The 23,922-nt window shown below is 43.5% G+C and overlaps 1 protein-coding gene across 1 annotated transcript in view; it reads right to left on the bottom strand.

Moving 5' to 3' along the window:
• The window catches only part of pkd2 (polycystic kidney disease 2), a 44,056-nt gene that overhangs the window by 14,765 nt on the left and 5,369 nt on the right, over nucleotides 1–23,922 (bottom strand). The window contains exons 2-5 of the mRNA XM_038792867.1: nucleotides 17,246–17,359; nucleotides 13,512–13,645; nucleotides 12,319–12,569; nucleotides 9,776–10,000 (exon numbers count right to left, since the gene is read on the bottom strand). Coding sequence (XP_038648795.1) covers nucleotides 9,776–10,000; nucleotides 12,319–12,569; nucleotides 13,512–13,645; nucleotides 17,246–17,359 — 724 coding nt within the window. The remainder of the gene's footprint in view (nucleotides 1–9,775; nucleotides 10,001–12,318; nucleotides 12,570–13,511; nucleotides 13,646–17,245; nucleotides 17,360–23,922) is intronic.

Here is a 23,922-nt window from a genome sequence, read left to right on the forward strand (position 1 = left end):
CGTTGTAACTTTTAAATCTTCAGATAGAGAGCGAGCCCTGCTGCAGCTGAGGCTACAAGGGAGAGAGCTGATTGGGCAGCAGTGGGGAAGGTCCACAAGTCTTTTAGAGTTTGAAAATACTTTTGTGGTTTATAATCTGTAATGGCAAAATGTGGTGGCAACAAGGAAATAAGGGACATGGAGAATTGGATATAATCTGATATCTGCCTCAGAGGGCAGTGAGGCTATATGGGTAGAGATCAGGAATAAGAAGGGTGCAGTCACAATGTTGGAAGTTTACTACAGGCCTCCCAACAGCCAGCAGGAGATAGAGGAGCTGATAGGTAGACAGATTTCGGAAAGGAGTAAAAGCAACAGGGTTGTTGTGATGGGAGACTTTAACTTCCCCAATATTGACTGGGACTTAGTGCTAGGGGCTTGGACAGGGCAGAGTTTGTAAGGAGCACCCAGGAGGGCTTCTTAAAACAATATGTAGATAGTCCATCTAGGGAAGGGGCTGTACTGGACCTGGTATTGGGGAATGAGCCCGGCCAGGTGGTAGAAGTTTTGTAAGGGAGCATTTCAGGAACAGTGACCACAATTAGGTATGTTCTAAAGTGCTGGTGGACAAGGATAAGAGTGGTCCTATGGTGAATGTGCTAAATTTGGGGAAGGCTAATTATAACAATATTAGGCGGGAACTGAAGAACCTAGATTGGGGGCAGATGTCTGAGGGTAAATCAACATCTGACATGTGGGAGGCTTTCAAATGCCAGTTGAAAGTAATTCAGGACCTGGCATGTTCCTGTGAGGAAGAAGGATAAATATGGCAAATTTCGCGATCCTTGGATAACGAGGGATATTGTAGGCCTCGTCAAAAAGAAAAAGGACGCATTTGTCAGAGCTAGAAGGCTGGGAACAGACGAAGCCTGTGTGGAATATAAGGAAAGTAGGAAGGAACTTAAGCAAGGAGTCAGGAGGGATAAAAGGGGTCACGAAAAGTCATTGACAAATAGGGTTAAGGAAAATCCCAAGGCTTTTTACACGTACATAAAAAGCCAGAGGATAGCCAGGGAAAGGGTTGGCCCTCTGAAGGACAGGGGAGGGAATCTATGTGTGGAGCCAGAGGAAATGGGTGAGGTACTAAATGAATACTTTGCATCAGTATTCACCAAAGAGAAGAAATTGATGGATGTTGAGTCTGGCGAAGGGTGTGTCGATAGCCTGGGTCACATTGAGATCCAAAAAGACGAGCTGTTGGGCGTCTTGAAAAATATTAAGGTGGATAAATCCCCAGGGCCGGATGAGATCTACCCCAAAATACTGAAGGAGGCTAGAGAGAAAATTGCTGAGGCCTTGACGGAAATCTTTGGATCCTCACTGTCTTCAGGTGATGTCCCGGAGGACTGGAGAATAGCCAATGTTATTCCTTTGTTTAAGAAGGGTAGCAAGGATAACCCAGGGAACTACAGGCCGGTGAGCCTTATGTCAGTGGTAGGGAAATTACTGGAGAGAATTCTTCGAGACAGGATCTACTCCCATTTGGAAGCAAATGGACGTATTAGTGAGAGGCAGCATGGTTTTGTGAAAGGAGGTCGTGTCTCACTAACTTGATAGAGATTTTCGAGGAGGTCACAAGAATGATTGATGCAGGTAGGGCAGTGGAAGTTGTCTATATGGACTTCAGTAAGGCCATTGACAAGGTCCCTCATGGCAGACTGATACAAAAGGTGAAGTCACACAGGATCAGAGGTGAGTTGGCAAGATGCATACAGAACTGGCTAGGTCATAGAAGGCAGAGAGTAGCAATGGAAGGGTGCTTTTGTGATTGGAGGGCTGTGACCAGTGGTGTTCCGCAGGGATCAGTGCTGGGACCTTTGCTGTTCGTAGTATATATGAATGATTTGGAGGAAAATGTAACTGGTCTGATTAGTAAGTTTGCGGACAACACAAAGGTTGGTGGAATTGTGGATAGCGATGAAGACTGTCAGAGGATACAGCACGATTTAGATCATTTGGAGACTTGGGCGGAGAGATGGCAGATGGGAGTTTAATCCGGGCAAATGTGAGGTATTGCATTTTGGAAGGTCTAATACAGGTAGGGAATATACAGTGAATGGTAGAACCCTCAAGAGTATTGACAGTTAGAGAGATCTAGGTGTACAGGTCCACAGGTCACTGAAAGGGGCAACACAGGTGGAGAAGAAAGTCAAGAAGGCATACGGCATGCTTGCCTTCATTGGCCGGGGCATTGAGTATAAAAATTGGCAAGTCATGTTGCAGCTGTATAGAACCTTAAGTTAGGCCACACTTGGAGTATAGTGTTCAATTCTGGTCACCACACTACCATAAGGATGTGGAGGCTTTAGAGAGGGTGCAGAAGAGATTTACCAGGATGTTGCCTGGTATGGAGGGCATTAGCTATGAAGAGCAGTTGAATAAACTTGGTTTGTTCTCACTGGAACGAAGGAGGTTGAGGGGCGACCTGATAGAGGTCTGCAAAATTATGACAGGCATAGACAGAGTGGATAATCAGAGACTTTTTCCCAGGGTAGAGGGTTCAATTACTAGGGGGAATAGGTTTAAGGTGCGAGGGGCAAGGTTTAGAGGAGATGTACGAGGTAAGTTTTTTTACACAGAGGGTAGTGGGTGCCTGGAACTCGCTGCCGGAGGAGGTGGTGGAAGCAGGGACGATAGTGATGTTTAAGGGGCATCTTGACAAATACATGAATAGGATGGGAATAGAGGGATACGGACCCAGAAAGTGTAGAAGATTTTAGTTTAGACGGTCAGCATGGTTGGCACAGGCTTGGAGGGCCGAAGGGCCTATTCCTGTGCTATACTTTTTTTTGTTCTTGGATATCAGGCATTTACCAAAGCCTTAATTTAAAAGGGCAAGTTATGGCAGGAGAGCTCAAAGCCTTGGTTTGCTCCTCTTGCATCATGTGGGAGGCCGGGAGCATTTCCGATGCCCGGGGGCAGCATGTGTGCTGGAAGTGTCTCCAGCTGCAGCCCCTGGAAGCCCAGATTTCTGAGCTGGAGCGATGGCTGGGGACACTGTGGAAAATCCGTAAGGCGAAGAGTGTTGTGGATAGCACGTATAGAGAGGTGGTCACACCACAGGCAGGAAGGGAATTAGGTCACTAAAGCAGAATATATGGAGTTACGAAGAAAATTGGGATGTCAGACCTCAAAGATAGTGATCTCAGGATTACCAGGTGCCACGTGCTAGTCAGAGTAGAAACAGAAGGTTATGTTGGATAAATTTGTGGCTGAAGAGATGGTGTGAGAGGGAGGGCTTCAGATTCCTGGGGCATTGGGATTTGGTCTGGGGGAGGTGGGATCAGTACAAACTGGACCAGGACTGATGTCCTTGGGTAACTATTTGCTAGAGTGGTTGGGGAGGGTTTAAACTAAAATAGCAGGGGGATGGGAACCTATGCAAAGGTTCAGAGGAGGAAGAAACAAGGACAAAAACAAAAGACAGAGGGGGGAATAAGAAAAGTGATAGGCAGAGAAATCATGGGCCAAATTCAAATAAGGCCACATTGAAAAATATTGGGAGTGAGACATGTTAAAAAGACAAGCTTTGTGTGCAATTAAGCTAATTAACTAATTCTACAAATAGACTAAATGGGGAAGAAACAATCAAGACTACGGAGACATGGCTGCAGGGTGACCAGGATGGGAACTGAATGTTGTTAGGATATTGTCTGTCTGTCCTGTGTTCCCTTTTAATGCCATCCTGCTGCCTGTCCTGATATACATTCTTTGGGTTGGCTGTTGCATATTTACTGCACCCTTTGGGTTTTCTGTTTAAATTGTAGTCTTTGGACACTGGAAAAACCCCCTTCCTGTGGGTTGGTCCAAAAACATTCCCCTTTGGGTTCTGTGGCAGAATCTGTGATGTCGTTTGGTAGACCTGGCAAGCGGCCAATCGATGTAGGTGGAATTTTCAATGTTCTCCCATTGGGGCCTCTGGTTGGTGAAGCCAGTCAGAACCTTTCAGGGAAGAAGGTGGGACTTCTGGAGAATGGCATCTTTGTTCAGCTCTGTTAAGCAACCAGCGAAGTAAGAACCCTGAAGTCTCTCTCTCTCTCCTTCTCTCTCTGTGTGACGGACGATTTTAAGAAGCATTGTAGCCAAATCTGTGAAGACTTTCCTGTGTTCAAAGAGCACAGACAGCTGATAGGACTGGGAACGGGATCCTGAGTGTGAAAGTACAAGTTTTCACAACAGTCAGTAACCTCCGAACTGTGTGCGCCAGGAGCTGGGAAGAGCTGAAGAATTGGAGCTTAAAGTGGAAGCATTTGTGATAAAGCCGCTGTAGTCTTGTACAGGAATCAGGCCAGTAAAAAAACTACTAACGTACAACAACCAGAGCTGTGTTGTTCTCACAGGAAGGCAAACGCTCCATCTGGTGGTAGAAATGATGTGGAGATGCCGGCGTGGTGGTAGAAAGGCAGAGGTGCACTGATGTGAGCACCGTATGTCACCATCTGGTGGCCAGCGACAAGAATGGCACTGCTCTGACCACTCCGGACCTCACTTCACCTGGTGGCCAAACTGCAGAATCACACCGACCTGGAATTCTTAGGTGAAACACCACCTGGTGGTCGAAGGACGGAACTGCGCCAACCTGAACCGCTCGAGTAAATCTCAGATGCTGCAACCAGTCGTGAAAATTCGTCTCTACAATCCCTATTTTATTTCATTCTTCGCCGGCCCACTACCTTGTGTCTTTCATGTGTGTGTCTGGGTAGAGGGTGGGACAGGATCTTGGGATTAGGTAGTCCGGTAGACAGTCATCCTGTTATTTTATTATATGTTCATCTTTTCTCCTTTTGATTAATAAAGTTTGTTAATATTTCACTTACAAATCTGGTGTCTGTAACTCATTGGAACAGTCAAGGGTTAAAGGCCTTCGGAAAACACAAATTATTGGTGAATTCACTTATATTGGGCCTCTGGGGCTATAATTGACTGCGTACTCGCCTCGGGTGTTGAAACAATGTCATGGGGTATTCAGTATTTAGGAAGGACAGACAAAAAGGAAAAGGCAGTGGAGTGGCAGTGCTGCTTAAAGAGGAAATCAATGCAATAATGAGGAAGGATATTGGGCGGGATTCTTCGTTTGAGAGACTAAGTGTTGACGCCAGCGTGGGAACAGTGCTGTTTTAGGACTGGAAAACGGCACAAAAGCTGCACCGATCCTCCGTCTGGCAGGGGGGGGACTAGCAGGCACACAGTACGGAGCCCCGGGCTCTAGCTGCGGATACGGCCAGAGAATTGCCAGATCCATGGCCGCGTATGCACACGTTGGCGGCCTGCAGTGGCCAGGTTGTGCATCATGGTGGCTGCTGTGCGCGGACCCGGCCTGCCAAATAGTGCGCCCCTTTGGCCAGGCTCGCCACCCCCGGACTACCCCCCACCAGTGCCCCTAGCCCCCGCCCAAAACCCCCCCTGCCCGTGGATCCTCTACACTCCCCCGGACTGTGGCGGTGCGGGACTCAGTCCGCAGCCGCCACGCAAGGTTCCCGATAGAAATCAGCAGACTCGCCCCACGCCGTCAGGAACTCGGCCCATCGGGGGAGGGCCTCAGGTAACGCACTGAGGCCGTCCCGACAAGTACCCCTTTTTGAGGGGGCGGAGCATCGCGAAAGTGGCCCCTCCCCCTATTTTGGTGCCAACGGGAATTCTCTGGCCAATCGCGATTTTGGCATTGGAGACCGGAGAATCCCACCCATTAGCTCAGACCATGGAATCTGTATAGGTAGATCTGAGAAACACCAAGAGGCAAAGAATATAAGTGGGTGTGGTATACAGACCCCAAACTGCAGTGGAGATGTTGGGAATGGCATTAAACAGGCAATTAGAGACACATGTGATAAAGGAACATCTGTAATTATGGGGTGGTTTTAATCTGCATATAGATTAGGCAAATCAAATTAGTCACAATACCGTAGAGGAGGAATTCCTGGAGTGTATACGGGATGGTTTTCTGGTCCAATACTTTGAGAAACCAATTAGAATGCAGGCCAGCCTGGTCTGGGTACTGTGTAATGAGAGTGGAAGCATTGATCATCTAGTTGTGCGAGTCCCCTTGGGGATGAGCGACCATAATGTGATAGAATTTTTCAGCAAGATGGAGAGTGAAGTAGTTGATTCTGAGACTATGGTCCTGAATCTTAATAAAGGAAGCTGCCATGGTATGAGGCGCAGGTTGGCTATGATAGACTGGGAAACAATACTTAAAGGGATGACAATGGATGGGCAATGGTGAACATTCAAAGACGACATGGGAGAACTGCAAGTTTATTCCTGCCTAGCACAAAAATAAAACGGGAAATGTGGCCAATCCATGTCTTACAAGAGAAATTAGAGATAGTATTCGATTCAAGGAAGAAGCACACAAATCGGCCAAGAAAAACAACAAGTCTGGGGACAGTTTAGAATTCAGCAAAGAAGGACCAAGGGATTGATTAAGGGAAAATAGGGTCTGACAGTAAGCTTGCAGGGAACATTAAAAATTACTGTAAAAGTTTCTACGTGAAGAGAAAAAGATTGAAGAAAAATATAGGTTCCTTACAGACAGAAACAGGGGAATGTATAATAGGGGACAAAGAAATGACTGAGCAACTAAATACATACTTTGGTTCTGTCTTTACAAATGAGGACACAAATCAGATACCAGAAATACTGGGGAATGCAAGGTTTAGTGAAAGGCTGGAACTGAAAGAGATCATTATTAGTAGAGAAATGGTGTTGGGGAAATTGAAAGGATTCAAGACTGTTAAATCCCAGGATGTGGAGATGCCGGCGTTGGACTGGGGTGAGCACAGTAAGAAGTCTTACAACACCAGGTTAAAGTCCAACAGGTTTGTTTGGAGTCACGAGCTTTCGGAGCGCAGCTCCTTCCTCAGGTGATGGAGCTGTGCTCCGAAAGTTCGTGACTCCAAACAAACCGGTTAAACCCCAGGAGTATTTAAGTAGTGGCTCTAGAAATAGTAGATGCTTTGGTGGTCAACTTCCAGAATTCTATAGACTCAGGAAAGTTCCTGCAGATTAAAAATAGAGGTTGGGAAAAAGCAGGGAATTATAGACCAGTAAGCCTGACATCAGTCGTGGGGAAAATACTAGAATCCATTACCAAAGATTTTATTGCAGAGCACTTGGAAAATATTGGCAGAATCGGGGTACCGCAGGGAGCGGTGCTGGGACCCCAGCTATTCACAATATACTCAGAGAGTGGTTAGGGTGCGGAATGGATTGCCTCCTGTGATAGTGAAGTCAGACACTTGAACTTTCAAGCAATTATTGGATAGGCACATGGAGAACACCAGAATGACAGGGAGTGGGATAGCTTGATCTTGGTTCCGGACAAGGCTCGGCACAACATTGAGGGCCGAAGAGCCTGTTGTGCGCTGTACTGTTCTATATATTAATGATTTAGATGAGGGAACAAAATGTAATATCTCCAAATTTTCAGAAGACAAATCTGGGTGGGAGGGTGAGCTGTGAGGAGGATGCAGAGATCTTCAGAGTGATATGGAAAAGTTGAGTGAGTGGGCAAATGAATGGCAAACCAGGGGCTGGTTTAGCACACTGGGCTAAATCGCTGGCTTTGAAAGCAGACCAAGGCAGGCCAGCAGCACGGTTCAATTCCCGTACCAGCCTCCCTGAACAGGGGTCGGAAGTGGCGACTAGGGGCTTTTCACAGTAACTTCATTGAAGCCTACTCGTGACAATAAGCAATTTTCATTTCATTTCATTTTCAAATGGAGTATAATTTGGATAAATGCGAGGTTATCCACTTTGGGAGCAAAACCGAGAAGGCAGAGAATTATTTGAATGGCCATAAATTAGGAGAGGGGAATGTGCAACAAGACCTGGGTGTCCTTGTACACCATTCGCTGAAGGTAAGCATGCAGGCGCAGCAGGTGGTAAAGGCAGCAAATGGTAAGTTGGCCGTCATTGCGAGAGGATTCGAGTACAGGAACAGGGATGTCTTGCTGCAATTATACAGGGCCTTGGTGAGGCTACACCTGGAATATTGTGTGCTGTTTTGGTTCCTTACCTGAGGAAGGATGTTTGTGTTCTAGAGGGAGTGCAGCGAACGTTTACCAGACTGATTCCTGGGATGGCAGACCTGATTTACGAGGAGCAGTTGAATCGGTTAGGATTACGTTCGCTGGCGTTCAGAAGAATGGGGGTGGCGGAGGGGGGTGAATCTCATTGAAACCTACAAAATTCTAACAGGACGAGATAGGGTAGATGCAGGAAGGATGGTCCCGATGATGTGTGTGTCCAGAACCAGGGGGCACAGTCTGGGGATATGGGGTAGACCATTTAGGACAGAGAAGAGGAGAGATTTCTTAGCACCCAGAGAGTGTTGCGTTTGTGGAATTCGTTACCACAGGAAGTAGTTGAGGCCAAAACATTGCTTATTTTCAAGACTCAGTTAGATATAGCACTTAGGGCGGAGGGGATCAAAGGCTATGGGGAGAAACCAGGATTAGGCTATTGAGTTGGATGATCAGCCGTGATCATAATGAATGGCGGAGCAGGCTCGAAGGGCCGAATGGTCCCCTCCTGCTCCTATTTTCTATGTTTCAATGCGATTCCAGCTCTTTGGGTGCTTCACATACTTTATTTCTTTACTGATGCCCCAGGTTCATTTACAATCACCTTTCGCAAAGGCAGCTTTACATCTGTTACTTTGATTATTCATACTTGCAAATATTGAAAGATTGACATTGTCTTTAGTACTGACACTAGGTCCAAAAATTATTCTGTTCTTAAGATTAATTTTAATTCCTTTTAAACAGGTAGCAAATGTAATTATAGTTTTGAACGGTCTGATATTTTTGTTTTAAATCTAACTTTTGATGTGTCCCCTCCTCCACCATCAGAAAATTGGCGCTGATACTCGCAATTTTTGGAGTCGGGAGTGAAGGAGGCGATAGAGGCCGGGGTCCTGGCCTTTGTGTCCCTAGTAGCCCGGCGGAGGATCTTGCTCCAATGGAAGGATGTGTGGCCCCCAAGCGTGGAGGCCTGGATCTCGGATATGGCGGGGTTCATTAAATTGGAGAGGGTGAAATTTGCCCTGAGGGGATCAGTACAAGGGTTTTTCAGGCGGTGGCAGCCCTTTCTGGACTTCCTGGCGGAACGGTAGAGAAACAGGCCGACAGCAGCAGCAACCGGGGGGGGGGGGGGGAAGGATTGGGGGGAGGGAGAACTGTGCACAAGGGTTTGTGGAGGGTGCTACCTCTCTCCTTTGTTTGTTTCTTTTTCTTTTCTCTTTTTCTTTGTTTTTGTTTCTTCCTTTTTGAAGTTGCTCTTGAAGCTGGGGGGCATTGTTTATGGGGTGTTACGTTAATAGAGTTAAGATGTTTATATTTTGTATTTTGTAAAAATTTCAATAAAAATTATTTATAAAAAAAAGAAAATTGGCACTGATATATACCCCTTCACTCAAAATTAATTACAATTCAAATTGTGCAAACTGGTCTTGTGTTGGATTGAAGTTCCGAATAATTCCATTGTTTACCAAGCAAAATAAAAATAAACAGGACTAAGCGTGATAGCAGGAGAGTTAATTGTCAGTCTGCAGTTGTCTGCTGACAGCTGGTTGATGGCAGTAACGTACCTACAGAGCATTACACAGCTACAAACACACCTTCCTATCCCTAAGCCACTTAGAAGGAAAGCCAGTGGGTTTTTTTGAAAAGATAAACGAATGAGTTTGAGGTTTCTAACACAGCCACAAACAAACAAAAATCAAAACTGGTCATACCTGATCACACAGAACAAGTTAATGTTAGCATTGTAGACAGAGAAATCAATAAACACAACCCTGGTGCCTCGATCAAGCCACAGGTTCTCCTTCAGCACTTTCAACTTTGTTGCTGTCTCTTCTCTATTCCTTGCCAGGTCCAGGTAATATCCAGCTCCACTGTATGTAGCGACTAATCCCCAGTAGCTGCTCTCTTGTAAATCTTTCTCACTTGTATAGATCCAGCTGGTTTAATTTAAAAAAAGAAAAATAACCATCCCAGACTTTTTTCTACTCAACAGTTGAAGATACAAAACTCATGATTCAGTTAGTGCAAGCAGCCATTCTTTCAAAGTGACAGAGGAGAATGATGGTTCCAGGATATTTGACTGTGGAAGACATCACAATCAAGCCTGGTGCAATTAATTGTCACATATGTTGTTACTTTTATCTGCCTGATGCAAGTCACCAAATACCAGCCCAGAGCAGTAATACTATTTGATTGTTTTTTGCAGTAATACTATATGATTGTTTTTGCAGTAATACTATATGATTGTTTTTGCAGTAATACTATATGATTGTTTTTTGCAGTAATACTATTTGATTCTTTTTGGGTCCCAACCACTTTTAGCACTGTCACCACGGCAACTGGTACTGCCTGGCCGAGACCAGCTAACTCAGCACAGAGCAGGAATCAAATCTATTGCTAAAAAAGTCTATTACTAAATAAAAAGACATTTTGTCAAAGCAATGCGCAAGAATTACAATGTAAAGGAAAACAAACAAACTTATACAGTATGAGATTTGTGCTGTATATCACGCAAACCCGTGATCAAGCCTAATGTTGTCACTTTCAGCTCTGAAAAGTGCCCAGTCCACCTCAGATTATCTTGGAAGGGCAAGGTACCTAATAAATTGGAGCAGCAGGTGAAACTAGCTGTTTCACACTGCTACCATACAGTAGCAACATGAGTGGTGTTTGCCACTAACAAGATGCTGCAATCAAGCCAAAACTACATCTGCCTATCACACAAATGAACAATGCGGTAAATGAATTCCGGTGCCGGTGCGATGCTGTGTATGTAGACTGTATATCCCAAAGACTGGCACAGCGTATCAAACAGCATGTCCCCTCTGCTGTTCACAACAAGCAAGGTAGACCGCACCCAACAGCCCGTGCTTGCAAAACAGTAGATGTGATTCCACGATTACTAAATAATCAGCGTGCTAAGAATGACCTACCAACCAATTTAAGATGGTCAGTCGAGGCGAAGTATTTGCATGTCCTGGAAGCTACATATATTAATGCATAGGGCCCTATCCGTTATAGACAAAAAGAACATGTATACACATTGTGATCGTCATATTCACTGATTCTTTCCTCAGGGCAATGCCTTGACCAGTATCAAGCTGCCTGGTATGAATTTCAAACGATGCTTGGCAATTAACTGTCCGTCATCATCAACAGGTACATTCTCCATGGCAACGCCTCCACCAATCAGTCCGCTTACCAACCAAACAGCACTCTCTTCTCATACAGTATTAAGCCGTTTCTCCGTTTTGAGTGCAAGACAAAAAGCTTTGACAAAATGTATTTTTTCAGCGATATTCAAGTTCTGGAATCAAATCTGGGTGTCTGAGTGTGTTTGGAACCAGACTTCACAGTATGGCAACCAACTATGATTATTAAAGGAGTTAAGAATCATTTGATAATGATAGTGAGATATCCTAAATGATCAACTGGAATTAAGCAACAACTGGTACCAGTTGATAAGCAGCAGGGGAGTGGAACCAAATTGCTAGTGGAGCCCCGATTAGGGGCTGGTTTAGCTCACAAGGCTAAATCGCTGGCTTTTAAAGCAGACCAAGCAGGCCAGCAGCACGGTTCGATCCCCGTACCAGCCTCCCCGGACAGGCGCCGGAATGTGGCGACTAGGGGCTTTTCACAGTAACTTCATTGAAGCCTACTCGTGACAATAAGCGATTTTCATTTCATTTACACCCATACAGAGGAAGTTGAAACCAGAACAACTGCTCCCACCAGAAACTACAACAGAGTTTGACAGATAGTCATCCGGATTCGAAATGTTAGCTCACTTTTCTCTCGACAGATGCTGTCAGACCTGCTGAGATTGCCCAGTATTTTCTGTTTATAGTAGAGAGTTGGGCCAATAATAGGGCTACAACACACCAAACCCAATTCTCTGACCCATGAGCATGAATTACAAGATTATCCTGCATTTCCTTCTCTAAGCCATTCAGGGTGAAAAGCAAGATCTAACTGGTCAATGTCAGTCCATTTTGTTACAAACACAGTCAGAACAGAAACTAAATTCATAGCTGTAGTCTGAAATTTTACATGCAGGAGAACGCTGATGGGAAAAACAATCATAGTGGAATGGGCAAATGTTCCATTAAAAGGGGAAAAATACTGGACCGAAATAATTCAATGCCTGCTGCATAACAGAGACCATCATTTTAAGAATATATTTTCCATTGTGCAGTACATTATTTCATAGCGATCACTATTAACCTTTGTAGGAATTAAAAGTAAAATGACATACGCTGTTTGATCCATGAGGCCAAATGATGTCTGATCTTCATTTGCAACTGAATAGACATCATAGCATTCCTTGATTTCATCTTTTAGATCTTCATGTATTTTACAAGATTCATTCTTCACTTTTAACTGCCTGATGCGGGGCACTCCCAGAAGCAGATTTTCATAGTAAATGAAACTTTTGTTCTCAGGCAGTGTTTCGTTATTGTACCATAGGTCCCAATAAAGCCCATCTAACAAAGGGTCTTCTGTGAACTAGGAGGTAAAACATTTGATGAGCAAATGCACAATGGGTTGTTCCCAATTGTCCATAAAACCAATCAACATCTAAACAACATTATGCAAGTGTTTTCTTTAAACGAACCATCCTGTAATTTTGACTTGAGATCTTCCCAACCCCACAAATTTATCAAGAGGGATATTTTATTAATTCTGTCCCATTTGGATTGGACAATGTTCATTGGGCATGTTCTCCTTCCGCTCACCTTTCAAGGGGGCAATAAGCCCAGGAACAGATTAGAGCGGCTTCATCAGCCATAGACTGGAGATGAGACCCATTGGCTTTGAGCCTTCTCCTTCCACAGGCCACGTACAATGTGATCTGCCATGGACTCTATTCAAGTCATCAATCTATAGTGTAAAACCTCACATTTTGTTACACCCTCTCTCAAACCTGGTGGCTTACTAATGTCATATTAGTCAAGCATTTGTGCCAACATTTTCCATTATCTATACAAATAGCCAAGTTGTCTATATTTGTAATAGAAATTTGCCACAAAGTTATGCACTCCCAGCAGTGGTGGTGCTTAAGTGCCTCAGTTTTACCTGTCACAGCTCCTTAGCCCATACTGCATAGGAACTTTTTCCCAAATAGCTATGGGTTTTGCTATTTAAATGCTTTAACTCTGCTCTTCATGTCTCTCCTCATACATTCCCAACCTGTTCCAAACCCACTTCCTTTTAAGAAAACCTCTCCTGGTTATTTACAACTGCACATTCAAAAGTTTAATCTTGCAATAAATAATTTTTCTTTTATGCATCCAACTTATAGTAACTTTAAAACGAAGGCCACAAGATAAAGTACAAAATAAGTACATGCATTTATAATGATATTGATAACTAATTTATGTAGCTAACTGCCCTTTTGTGTTTGTATTTTCACTCATTAATGTTAAAGTAGTTAATTTGCAACAGTACCTTCCAGAAATCATCCATGCTGGACACACTTCTGAAATTGGTTTTCTCGTTTTCAGAGAAAGGCGTGTCCAGGAAAAGACTGGCCATGACTTTGGTGTAGTAGTACATATTGGAGCTGACCATCCCATACGTCACTGTAACAGAAATTAAAAAGAGGCAAATGGAAATGTTTGTTGTAATGCTCATTCTGTCACCTTTAATCTAGATAAATATTTTCAAACAGCTGGTGAACTCGCAGGTGAAAGCAAGTTAAAGTGACTGGGTCTGTTGAAATGGAGCATTTTAGAGGCCATGAGCCCCGTCAAGCCAGCTCCACCGTTCAAGATTATATCTGATCTTATTGACTTGACTCCAGGCAGGAGTTTAGTGGAGGTCTTGGCCTAATTTAAAGATTAAATATAGTGACACCACAATGCCCAGCTAGGACAGCCAACTCTTTAATTTCCTCTCCCAATCACCTTTTCAGCATGTGAAGGAAATGGGATCACCATATAAACTAAAAGCACTCAAAACCGATTTGTCGCTGGGTAGAAATATTAACATTTTCAAGGTAGTGTCCCAGGCCCAACCATCTTCAGCTGCTTCATCAATGACCTCCCTTCCATCATAAAGTCAGAAGTGGGGATGTTTGCGGATGACTGCACAATATTCAGCACTATTCACGACTCCTCAGATAATGAGCAGTCCCTGTCCAAATGCAGCAAGACCTGGACAATATCCAGGCTTGGGGCTGATAAGTGGCAAGTTACATTCGTGTCACACAAGTGCCAGGCAATGACCATCTCCTACAAGAGAGGATCTAACCATCACCCTTTGACATTCAATGGCATTACCATTGATGAATCCCCCACAATCAACATCCTGGGGGTTAACATTGATCAGAAACTGAACTGGACTAGCCATATAAATACTGGGCTACCAGGGCAGGTCAAAGAATAGGAATCCTACGGCGAGTAACTCACGTTCTGACCCCCCCCAAAGCCTGTCCACCATCTACAAGGCACAAGTCAAGAGCGTAATGGAATACTCTCCACTTGCCTGGATGAGTGCAGCTCCAACAACACTCAAGATGTTCGACACCATCCAGGACAAAGAAGCCAGTTAGATTGCTCCCCCTTCCACAAACATTCACTCCCTCCACGAACTGTGGCAGCCGTGTGTACCATCTACAATATGCATTGCAGGAACTCACTAAGGTTCATACAACAAACCCATGGCTACTACCATCTAGAAGGACAAAAGCAGCAGATACATGGGAACACCACCACCTGGAAGTTCTCCTCCAAGTCATTCACCATCCTGACTTGGAAATATATCGTTATTCCTTCACTGTTGCTGGGTCAAAATCCTGGAATGCCCTCCCTAACAGCACTCTGGGTATACACCACATGGACTGCAGCTGCTCAAGAAGGTAGCTTACCATCACCTTCCCAAGGGCAATTAGGGATGGACAATAAACACTGGCCTAACCGGAGACACAAACATCCCGTAAATGATTTTTAAAAATCTAATCAAAAGCCAGGAATTTCAATTCCTCTACTGCTGGTTTTATTTTCCTCAACATACTAAGATTGCAGCTTTCATACTCTATCTCGTTTGTCCCACTCTCAATAAGACCAGATTGCAGCTTTTTGTCTGCATGATGTCCAATGATGCACAGATTGGGTGAATTGGCCATGGTAAAATTGTCCTTTAATATCCAAAAGCTATGCGGGCTGGATGGGGTTAGGGGGATGGGACAGAGGGTGGTGTCCTAGTTAGGGAGCTCTTTCGGAGAGTCGGTGCAGACTCAATGGGCCAAATAGCCTCCTTCTGCACTGTAGAGATTCTACGATTCTCTGATGTAGGCGCCGGACTCGTGTCACTTCAACCAATCGTCCCAAGCCAGACATAAAACCTCAGAACAGTTACAAGACAGGGGGGCATTCAACCCATTCTGTCTGTGATAGCTCTTTAAAGGAGCAATTCACCTAGTGCCATTCTCCATCTTTGTCCCACAATCCTGCACATTATTCCTTGACAAATGTAGGAAATTGTCACATATTGTCGTTTATAGATTTGTTGTTGTGTTATTAAAACTTTGGGTTCCAATGTACACAGGCTATTTTTACCTCGACAGTTATATTTGGCCATTCTAAGAACATGTGCAGTTTGCAGCATGCAACGTGTATGAACAGGAATTATGAGCTTCCTGCGAGAATTCAAGAATTTCTTAGCTCTTTCCAAAAAAAGGTTCGGGATTGAATTCCAAAATGTTATTTCAAGTTAGTGCTAAATATTATTTTCTATTATAAGCAGTTCAGACGAGGAGCAGTCACCTTGGTTTCTTTGTTGATACAAAGGAAAATAGATGATTTGCTGAGAATTAATTCATTTTTTGTGGTTATTCGCCTCTATATTGATTTTTATGTCTTGTTAAAAACCTCCCCTGAACTCGGGCTTGGGGAAATTTCATATATAAACTTAGCAAACTGCACGTACAATGACCTTGTGTGTTTTACCACCTAATTTATGGAAATTTATGTTTACTAAAGATTGGACAAATCAGCAAATTCATTAGCAGAGCACAAAGATACATTTACCATGTCTGTGCTCCTGATTCCAAAATCCTGAGACCTCAAGCCCAGTATTGACAGACCCCAGGCCCATTTCAAGTGCTCGCAGGCCCCAAGACATCTCCCAGTTATGTCAGTGTCCCTGCTAATGTTAACTGGCAGAAACCTCAGAGCCAATGTGAGTGATGCCACAGGAAATGTATCCACATTTACAGCCAGCCAACAGTTTTATCCACAGTAAAAGGTTTTGACGATCCAAAAACAATTTCTTAAAAATTCAAAAACACAGCAAATTGGTATAATCTGGAATGTGCTGCCTTAAAGGGTGGTAGAAGCAGATCTAAAAAGGATTTGCATGTCTGTGTTAAAAACAGGAATATGGGGAAATAGCAGGGGAGTGGGACTGAATGCACCAGCAACAGTATGATGGGCTAAATTCCACCCCCTGTGCGGTACAATTCCATATGTCCAAATGCCATGTTTACCCCAATTTCACATCATATCAGATCATTCCACTGATGCCGACCTTGTTCATATAACCGGAGAGGAATGATCTCAGCTCACATGAACTCTTTGGATTCCCCATTGCTAAGGCTTTTTACAAACACACCACTAGCAGTCTTCAACAGCACAAACGCATTCTGCAAAGGAAGGAAAATGCTCACAAGTATCACAATTACCCTTGAATAGTAAAATATTTTAAAATGGCTGCTTGATCTTGTTGCTACTTCATTCATAAACATACGAGTGGTTGCAATCCACACCAAACTTGACCAAATAACTAGGACGTGGCATTGATGGAACAAGGTTTAATACCAGACTTGAGAGAATCAAGCAGATGGTTATTAAAGTCAAGAATGAACTCTCCACTTCTGCAAGTTGACGTATCTGACTCTTGAAGTGATGCTATTGCACAGTGCGGTTTGGCCATTTGCAGCAGGACCCTCCTATCAGCCTTTTGTCTAATTGTGATAAAGACTGCACAGTATTTGAAATATGAATCATCCCATCTGTTGTACATTAAAGGGCATTCTCATTAAAGCAGGTCCAACTCACATGGTTAACAGAGTATACCTAGAGCTTTGATAAATTGTTCAAAACAGCATCCATTCCAAATTTTATTTAATGCTATAAAATTCTATTCCCTTTCATCCAGTTAAGAAGCTAGAGGTCACTTACAGATACACAGAATCACCATGAAAATGATATATGTCACCAACTCTCGCAGCATGTTCTTCAGGTATCTTTCTCTGCTAATAGTTTGATCCACAGTCTGTCGTGTCCCCCACAAAGCTGAAGAAAGAAAGAAAAACAGGACAATGACATGGATTTTCAAAACAAGACTAAACAATATTTAGCAACATACAGAATTTAAAACATTATAAATGTTAGCATGGCTTTTTAAAAAGGGTCATTAAAAATCAAATCATTTATGAAGTACAAAAGACGTTTAGAGCAGAAATATTCTTAAACAGACCAAATTAGACAAGTCTATAACTTTTACCACTGATTGGCTTACATCACTACAGGAGCAATTAAAAGGAAATTCGGCATGTCCACACTGACTTACCAACTTTTACAGACGCACCATAGAAAGCATCCTATCTGGCTGCATCACAGCCTGGTATGGCAACTGCTCGGCCCAAGACCGTAAGAAACTTCAGAGAGTTGTGAACACAGCCCAGTCCATCACACAAACCTGCCTCCCATCCATTGACTCTGTCTACACCTCTCGCTGCCTTGGGAAAACGGGCAACATAATCAAAGATCCCTCCCACCCGGCTTACTCACTCTTCCAACTTCTTCCATCGGGCAGGAGATACAAAAGTCGAACACGCACTAACAGGTTCAAAAACAGCTTCTTCCCTGCTGTTACCAGACTCCTGAATGACCCTCTTATGGACTGAACTGATCTCTCCACACATCTTCTCTACCGAGTAGTACTACACTCCATATGCTTCACCCGATGCCTGTTTCTATGTATTTACATTGTATATTTTATGTATTTTTTTCATGTATGGAATGATCTGTCCGAGCTGCACGCAGAACAATACTTTTCACTGTACCTCGGTACACATGACAATAAACAAATCCAATCCAAATCAATGCATGATGCATTTGTCCTTTTAAACTGTTCCCAGACTGGCCAAAGTGCAGCCACCCAACATCAGTGGGGCCCAAACAATGCCACATATTGTCCAGGAGTGTCAGCTGACAAAACGTGACGGCAGGCTTAAAGAACTCCATCTAACCACTGACAAGGCTATCGATTGACTCTCTGATTGTGCACACACTGATTAAAAATAATGCACGATACATGGCTTAACATTGTCAAACTTACAATAACAATCTTTATTAGTATTTTAGCACAAACTGCAAGACCATTCAAAGGTTAGCTATCTATGTTCCATCAGCTGTAGTTTATATTGTACTACATCAAACAGCCAACAATCGTATGATGAACCCTTCTACCAGCCTGCTCCGACAGTAAGATTGGTCTGAGAATGAAAACGTACTATTTCTGCATATCGCTGCAGCAATATTTAGTAATCTGTATATATATTTTTTTATATATACACACCATTACAGATGTATGTGCTGGCAGATTGTTCATCGGATATTGCAAAGAATGAATTGCAACTTTATCAATGGGTTAATTATACGGGATAGAATTAGTCACATGGAAAAATGTGGGTTGATTAGGAAGAGTCAGCATAGAATTCTAGAGAAATCATGTTTAACTAACTTGCTGTAGTTTGAGGTGGTAACATCAGTGAGGATAATGATGTTGATGTGGTATACATGGACTTTCAAAAGACTTTTGGTACAGTGCTCGCACGATCGGCTGAACAGGAAGCAGAGAGTGATGGCCAATGGATAGTTTTCAGGTTGGAGGAATGTTTGTACTGATGTTCCCAAGCAGTCAGTATTGGAATCCTTGCTTTTCCTGATATATATTAATGATCTAGATCTTGATGTGCAGGGGACAATTTCAAAGTTTGCAAGATGATACAACATTTGGAAGTATTGTAAATTATGAAGAGGACAGTAGAACTTCAAAAAGGACATAGAGCTAAGTTGGTGGAGTGGGCAGATAGGTGGAAGGTGAAGTTTGATGTGGAGAAGTGTGAGGTGACGCATTTTGGAAAAACATGGCGACAATATAAAATAAAGGGTTGCAGGAGTAGAGGGTCCTGGGTGTCGATGTGTACAGATCATTGAAGGTGGCGGGACAATGGAGAGTAGTTAATTAAGCCGATAGTATTCTGGGCTTTATTAATAGGGGCACAGAGTACAAGAGCGAGGGGATTATACTGAACATACACAAGACACCAGTTATACCTCAGTTGGAATGTGTACACAGTTCCAGGCGCCACAGTACAGGAAGAATGTGACTGCATTGCAGAGAGTGCAGGAGGTTTACAGGAATGGTTCCAGGGATGAGAAACTTCAGTTATGAGGATAGATTGGAGAGGTTGGGACTGTTCTCCTTGAAGAGAATACGTGGAAGAGGGAATTTGATGGAGATGTTCAAAATGTTGATAGCAGAACGGGAGAAACTGTTCCTGCTCGTAAAAAGATAGAGAATGAGACGGCACAGATTTAAATGATTTGCAAAAGCAGCAAATGTGTTGTGAGGAATAACTTTTTCACACAGCGAGTGGTTTGGGTCTGGAAGGCACAGCCTGGAAGTGTGGTGGAGGCAGGTTCAATTGGGGCATTCAAGACGGCGTTAAATTACTACTTGAATGGAAACAGTGTGCAGGGTTACGGGGAAAAGGCAGGGGAGTGGCACTAAGTCATTATGTTCGTTTGCAGAGCCTGTGCAGAAATGATGGGCCAAATGGTCTCCTTAACACAGTAATGATTCTGCAACTCATTCCACACTTTGTATTACCAAGGAAGCGATAGAGCAGGGCACAGAAATTCACTGCTAGATGTTCAAAACTATAACTATTAAACTTTGGAGTTACGATATTCCTATTAAATTGCGTCCATGATTTGTAATAAGCCACTTGCATCACTTTGAGGGTGGCCGATAGATTGCAGGATGTTTGGAATAGTGGCCACATCCTTCCATATGATAAAACAATCAGGGGAATAGAACTGAATGAAAATGCTTTGACCAACTCTTGTAAGTCCAACAAACTGTCATTGCTTGTCAAGGGGGGTTTTTCTTATTTTTATGACCAAAAATACTTTATAGGGATTTTTTTTGCAAGTTTCTCATTGTACAGTATTTAGGGGAAAGCTGAAGATCTAATATAATCCTCTGGTATTAAGTGAACAGTTACACAGCTGTGTTAGGAACTTAGCAATGGAGCGATGACACAAATCGAAGCACTAGTTTACATCAGCAGAACTCAATCCCAGCTAGACAGGCTAACCCTCTTTTGGGGAGCCAAATGCATATCTAATACATGCAGCACGGTGGTACAGTGGTTAGCACTGCTGCCTCACAGCTCCAGGGACCCGGGTTCAATTCCGGCCTCGGGCGACTGTGTGGAGTTTGCACTTTCTCCCCGTGTCTGCGTGGGTTTCCTCTGGGTGCTCCGGTTTCCTCCCACAGTGCAAAGATGGCCAGGTTAGGTGGATTGGCCGCGCTAAATTGCCCCTTAGTGTCCAAAAAGGTCAGGTGGAGTTGCTGGGTTATGGGGATAGGGTGGAGGCATGGGCTCCAACTACCGGTGTAGACTCGATGGGCCGAATGGCCTCATTCTGCACTGCAAATTCTATGATTCTAATAGCAGATGTGAATTCTTTGATGACTTAACAGTTTGACAATGATTGTTAGAATTTTGGGCTCATTAAAACTACAAATTTTAATACATTAGCACTCAAAAAAATCCAACTGCCTGCTAAATTTGTCTCCATATTTTCCTTGCGTATAAATGCCAGTCTGGTCTTTTGTACACAATCCTGCTTTTTCCTACATTTCAGGGCTCTCACTTTCCATTGTATTCATTACGCTGCACTGTATAGATTTGGAACATCTCCCAGCATCTGAAGCTTTTCTCCAGACGTTCGGCCAAACGTCTAGTTCACATGAAAACACGCTGCAAAAACTTGAAATGCGTATCAAGTGGAAAGTCTGGACTATTCCCATTGTAAACACCACAAAGAAACCAGCAGAAATCACTGTTGCACTAATATTTGAAATGTTCAGCTGTAAAGATAAATTCTTCGGTGGGAATTTGAAACCTTAAAGCATGATTTTCTGGCACAAAATTTAGATGTGACAATTGTGGCTGTTCCCACGTTTCTGCAGGAGAGACCATTACCGAAAGGTAAAATTGTACACTGCTGCATCAGAATGCCATATTACATCATGATTTATTAGAAACTGATGTTGGATCATGGCAAGTACATCTATTGCAAAATTACTTCCTACACAAATATTACAACAGTGCCCCTTGGATTCATGGAACTGTATGGAATTTAGATAGCTCAGGAACAAAATCATTTCACCAAAGAAAGACCAACACAGTCAAGTACAAAGTGCTGGAATCAACTTGTACACCAGGCTTCAAAAACAGCATCTGCTGCCCTATGTCAAGCAACGTTGGAGACTTGAGTGGGAAGAACAGATCATGGAACAACAGAACACTTTCCCAAGTCTTCTCAGAGTCAGTTTGGATGTTTCTTTGACAGTTCATCAGAAGAATTCTTTTTGCCGTTATGTACGTGGATCTTTGAAACAAATGGCAGCTAGAATTGTGGAAGATTCTTGAACACAGATGGCACTACTGTACATGAACAACCCGAGTACATGAGGTGATTAATGGGTTTCTCACATTCATCTCTGCATGCGTGATAGGCGATAGCAAAACACATCATTGCTCCAAGTAGATGTAGGTATTTGCAACCTCTCTTTTATACTTCAGCATCATCAGTGTTCAGACTATGCCCCTAGTCTTGGACATCCCAACAACAGAATGTTTCTTTCTCGCTATCCTATCTGTTTCCCTTAATATCGCTTTGATCAAATCACTCCTTGACCTTCTAAATTCAGACTGGCCAAGTGGCTAGCTACTTAAAAATCTTGTTCATCGATGGAGCAATCTTTCTTCTCTACACTGAAGCAGCCTACATCATGCAAACAGACCATGGGAGCTCAAAGCTATAACTTTTAATCTAAAGACAACAAATCTCTAATTCAGTGTCCAGGTTTCTAACGGGAATAGAACCCCATCACGGTGCAGAAAAGTCCCTGAAGCAAGCTACTAACAAATCCACACGTGGGACATTCTGTTTGACTGCTCAGGACACATCATCTCCTCAAACAGATGAGGTGCTGCGGTCCTTTGCATTTAGGAATTAAACTGGGTCCAGTCTGTCTATTCAGACTTTCCCAGTGTACTGGCCAACATTCTTTACTCTAACAGTCACCATATAAAACAGATTAACTAGTCATTACTCTTGTTTGTTTATGGCACTCTGCTATGTGCAGAATGGCTGTCATCTACAACTACAAAACAAAGAGTGATTGCGGTTTAAAGTAACTTATTGTATTATACAAAGTGCCTTGGGACATTATGAGACACAAGGCACAATCAGAAACCAGGCACAAATGATCATGTTTCCAGATTCATTGCTTGGAACTGAACATACTGGAGAATTTTACCCCATAAACCTACAGCACAGCTTTGATATACAACTCACAATCAGATTGTCAACTACTTCTTGATTTCCTAACTGCAACAATGTTAATGTGCATGTTTGTGGCAATCTTCATAGCTAACACTGCGAACAGTGAATTTTGATTCTAGATTAAAACTCGTAATGCAACACAGCACGATATCAAATTTAATTTTGAATGGTATTAATATATACACTTAAGATCCCACTTAGTGGGCAGCACGGTGGCGCAGTGGTTATCATTCCTGCTTCTCGGCGGTCCCAGGTTCGATCCCGGCTCTGGGTCACTGTCCGTGTGGAGTTTGCACATTCTCCCCGTGTTTGCGTGGGTTTTGCCCCCACAACCCAAAGATGTGCAGAGTAGGTGGATTGGCCACGCTAAATTGCCCCTTAATTGGAAAAAAAAGAATTGGATAATCTAAATTTTAAAAAAAAAAATCACACTTACATACTGCGTTAATCAACAGATCTGACCAACGATATTAGAAATATCAGGTCCAATGGGAAAATTGCTGTTCAAATTACAGCTTCATCCATGTTTTAAAATTTCTCAGGTGCAATACTGGGTGGAAAGGCAAACCAGAAGAACGCCGTCTCTATGGGGTCTGTTTCACCGTAAAAAATGAGTTGGTTGGACGTCACAAAGAAGCCTCATGCAGGGTGAGCGAACGATTCATGACCCTACGGCTCACCCTGGACCAGAAACAGTACCATACAGCCATCAGTGTCTACGGCCCAATCTTAGATGCATAAGACGAGACAAAAGAGACATTCTGCTCAAGCCTCAACTAAACACTGTCCCGCATTCCAAAGGGAGGAGAACTGATTCTCCTCACCGAGTTCAATGAGAGTGTCGGGAAGGACGTAAACCTTCGGAAAGGCGTGTTCGGCAGGGAAGCGACTAATCCGCTTGTCCATCTCCATAACCCTGACCCCAAACCAACACAGGCAGAAAAAACTGCTGCAGGAGACGCAATGTCGCTGGACTCAAAGACGCCGAGAAGAGCCACTCAGCCAGAGCCTCACAGCGAACCTGGCAACAACCAACGATCCAGAGCCGCAGAACGCCCACAGCACCTGGTCTGCCTGAGAAGCACCATAGGGATGGCACGGTGGTGCAGTGGTTAGCACTACTGCCTCAGGGCGCCGAGGTCCCAGATTCAATCCTGGCTCTGGGTCACTGTCTGTGTGGAGTTTGCACATTCTCCCCGTGTTTG

Source organism: Scyliorhinus canicula, chromosome 3 (assembly GCF_902713615.1).
Source record: "Scyliorhinus canicula chromosome 3, sScyCan1.1, whole genome shotgun sequence".
NCBI lineage: Eukaryota > Metazoa > Chordata > Chondrichthyes > Carcharhiniformes > Scyliorhinidae > Scyliorhinus > Scyliorhinus canicula.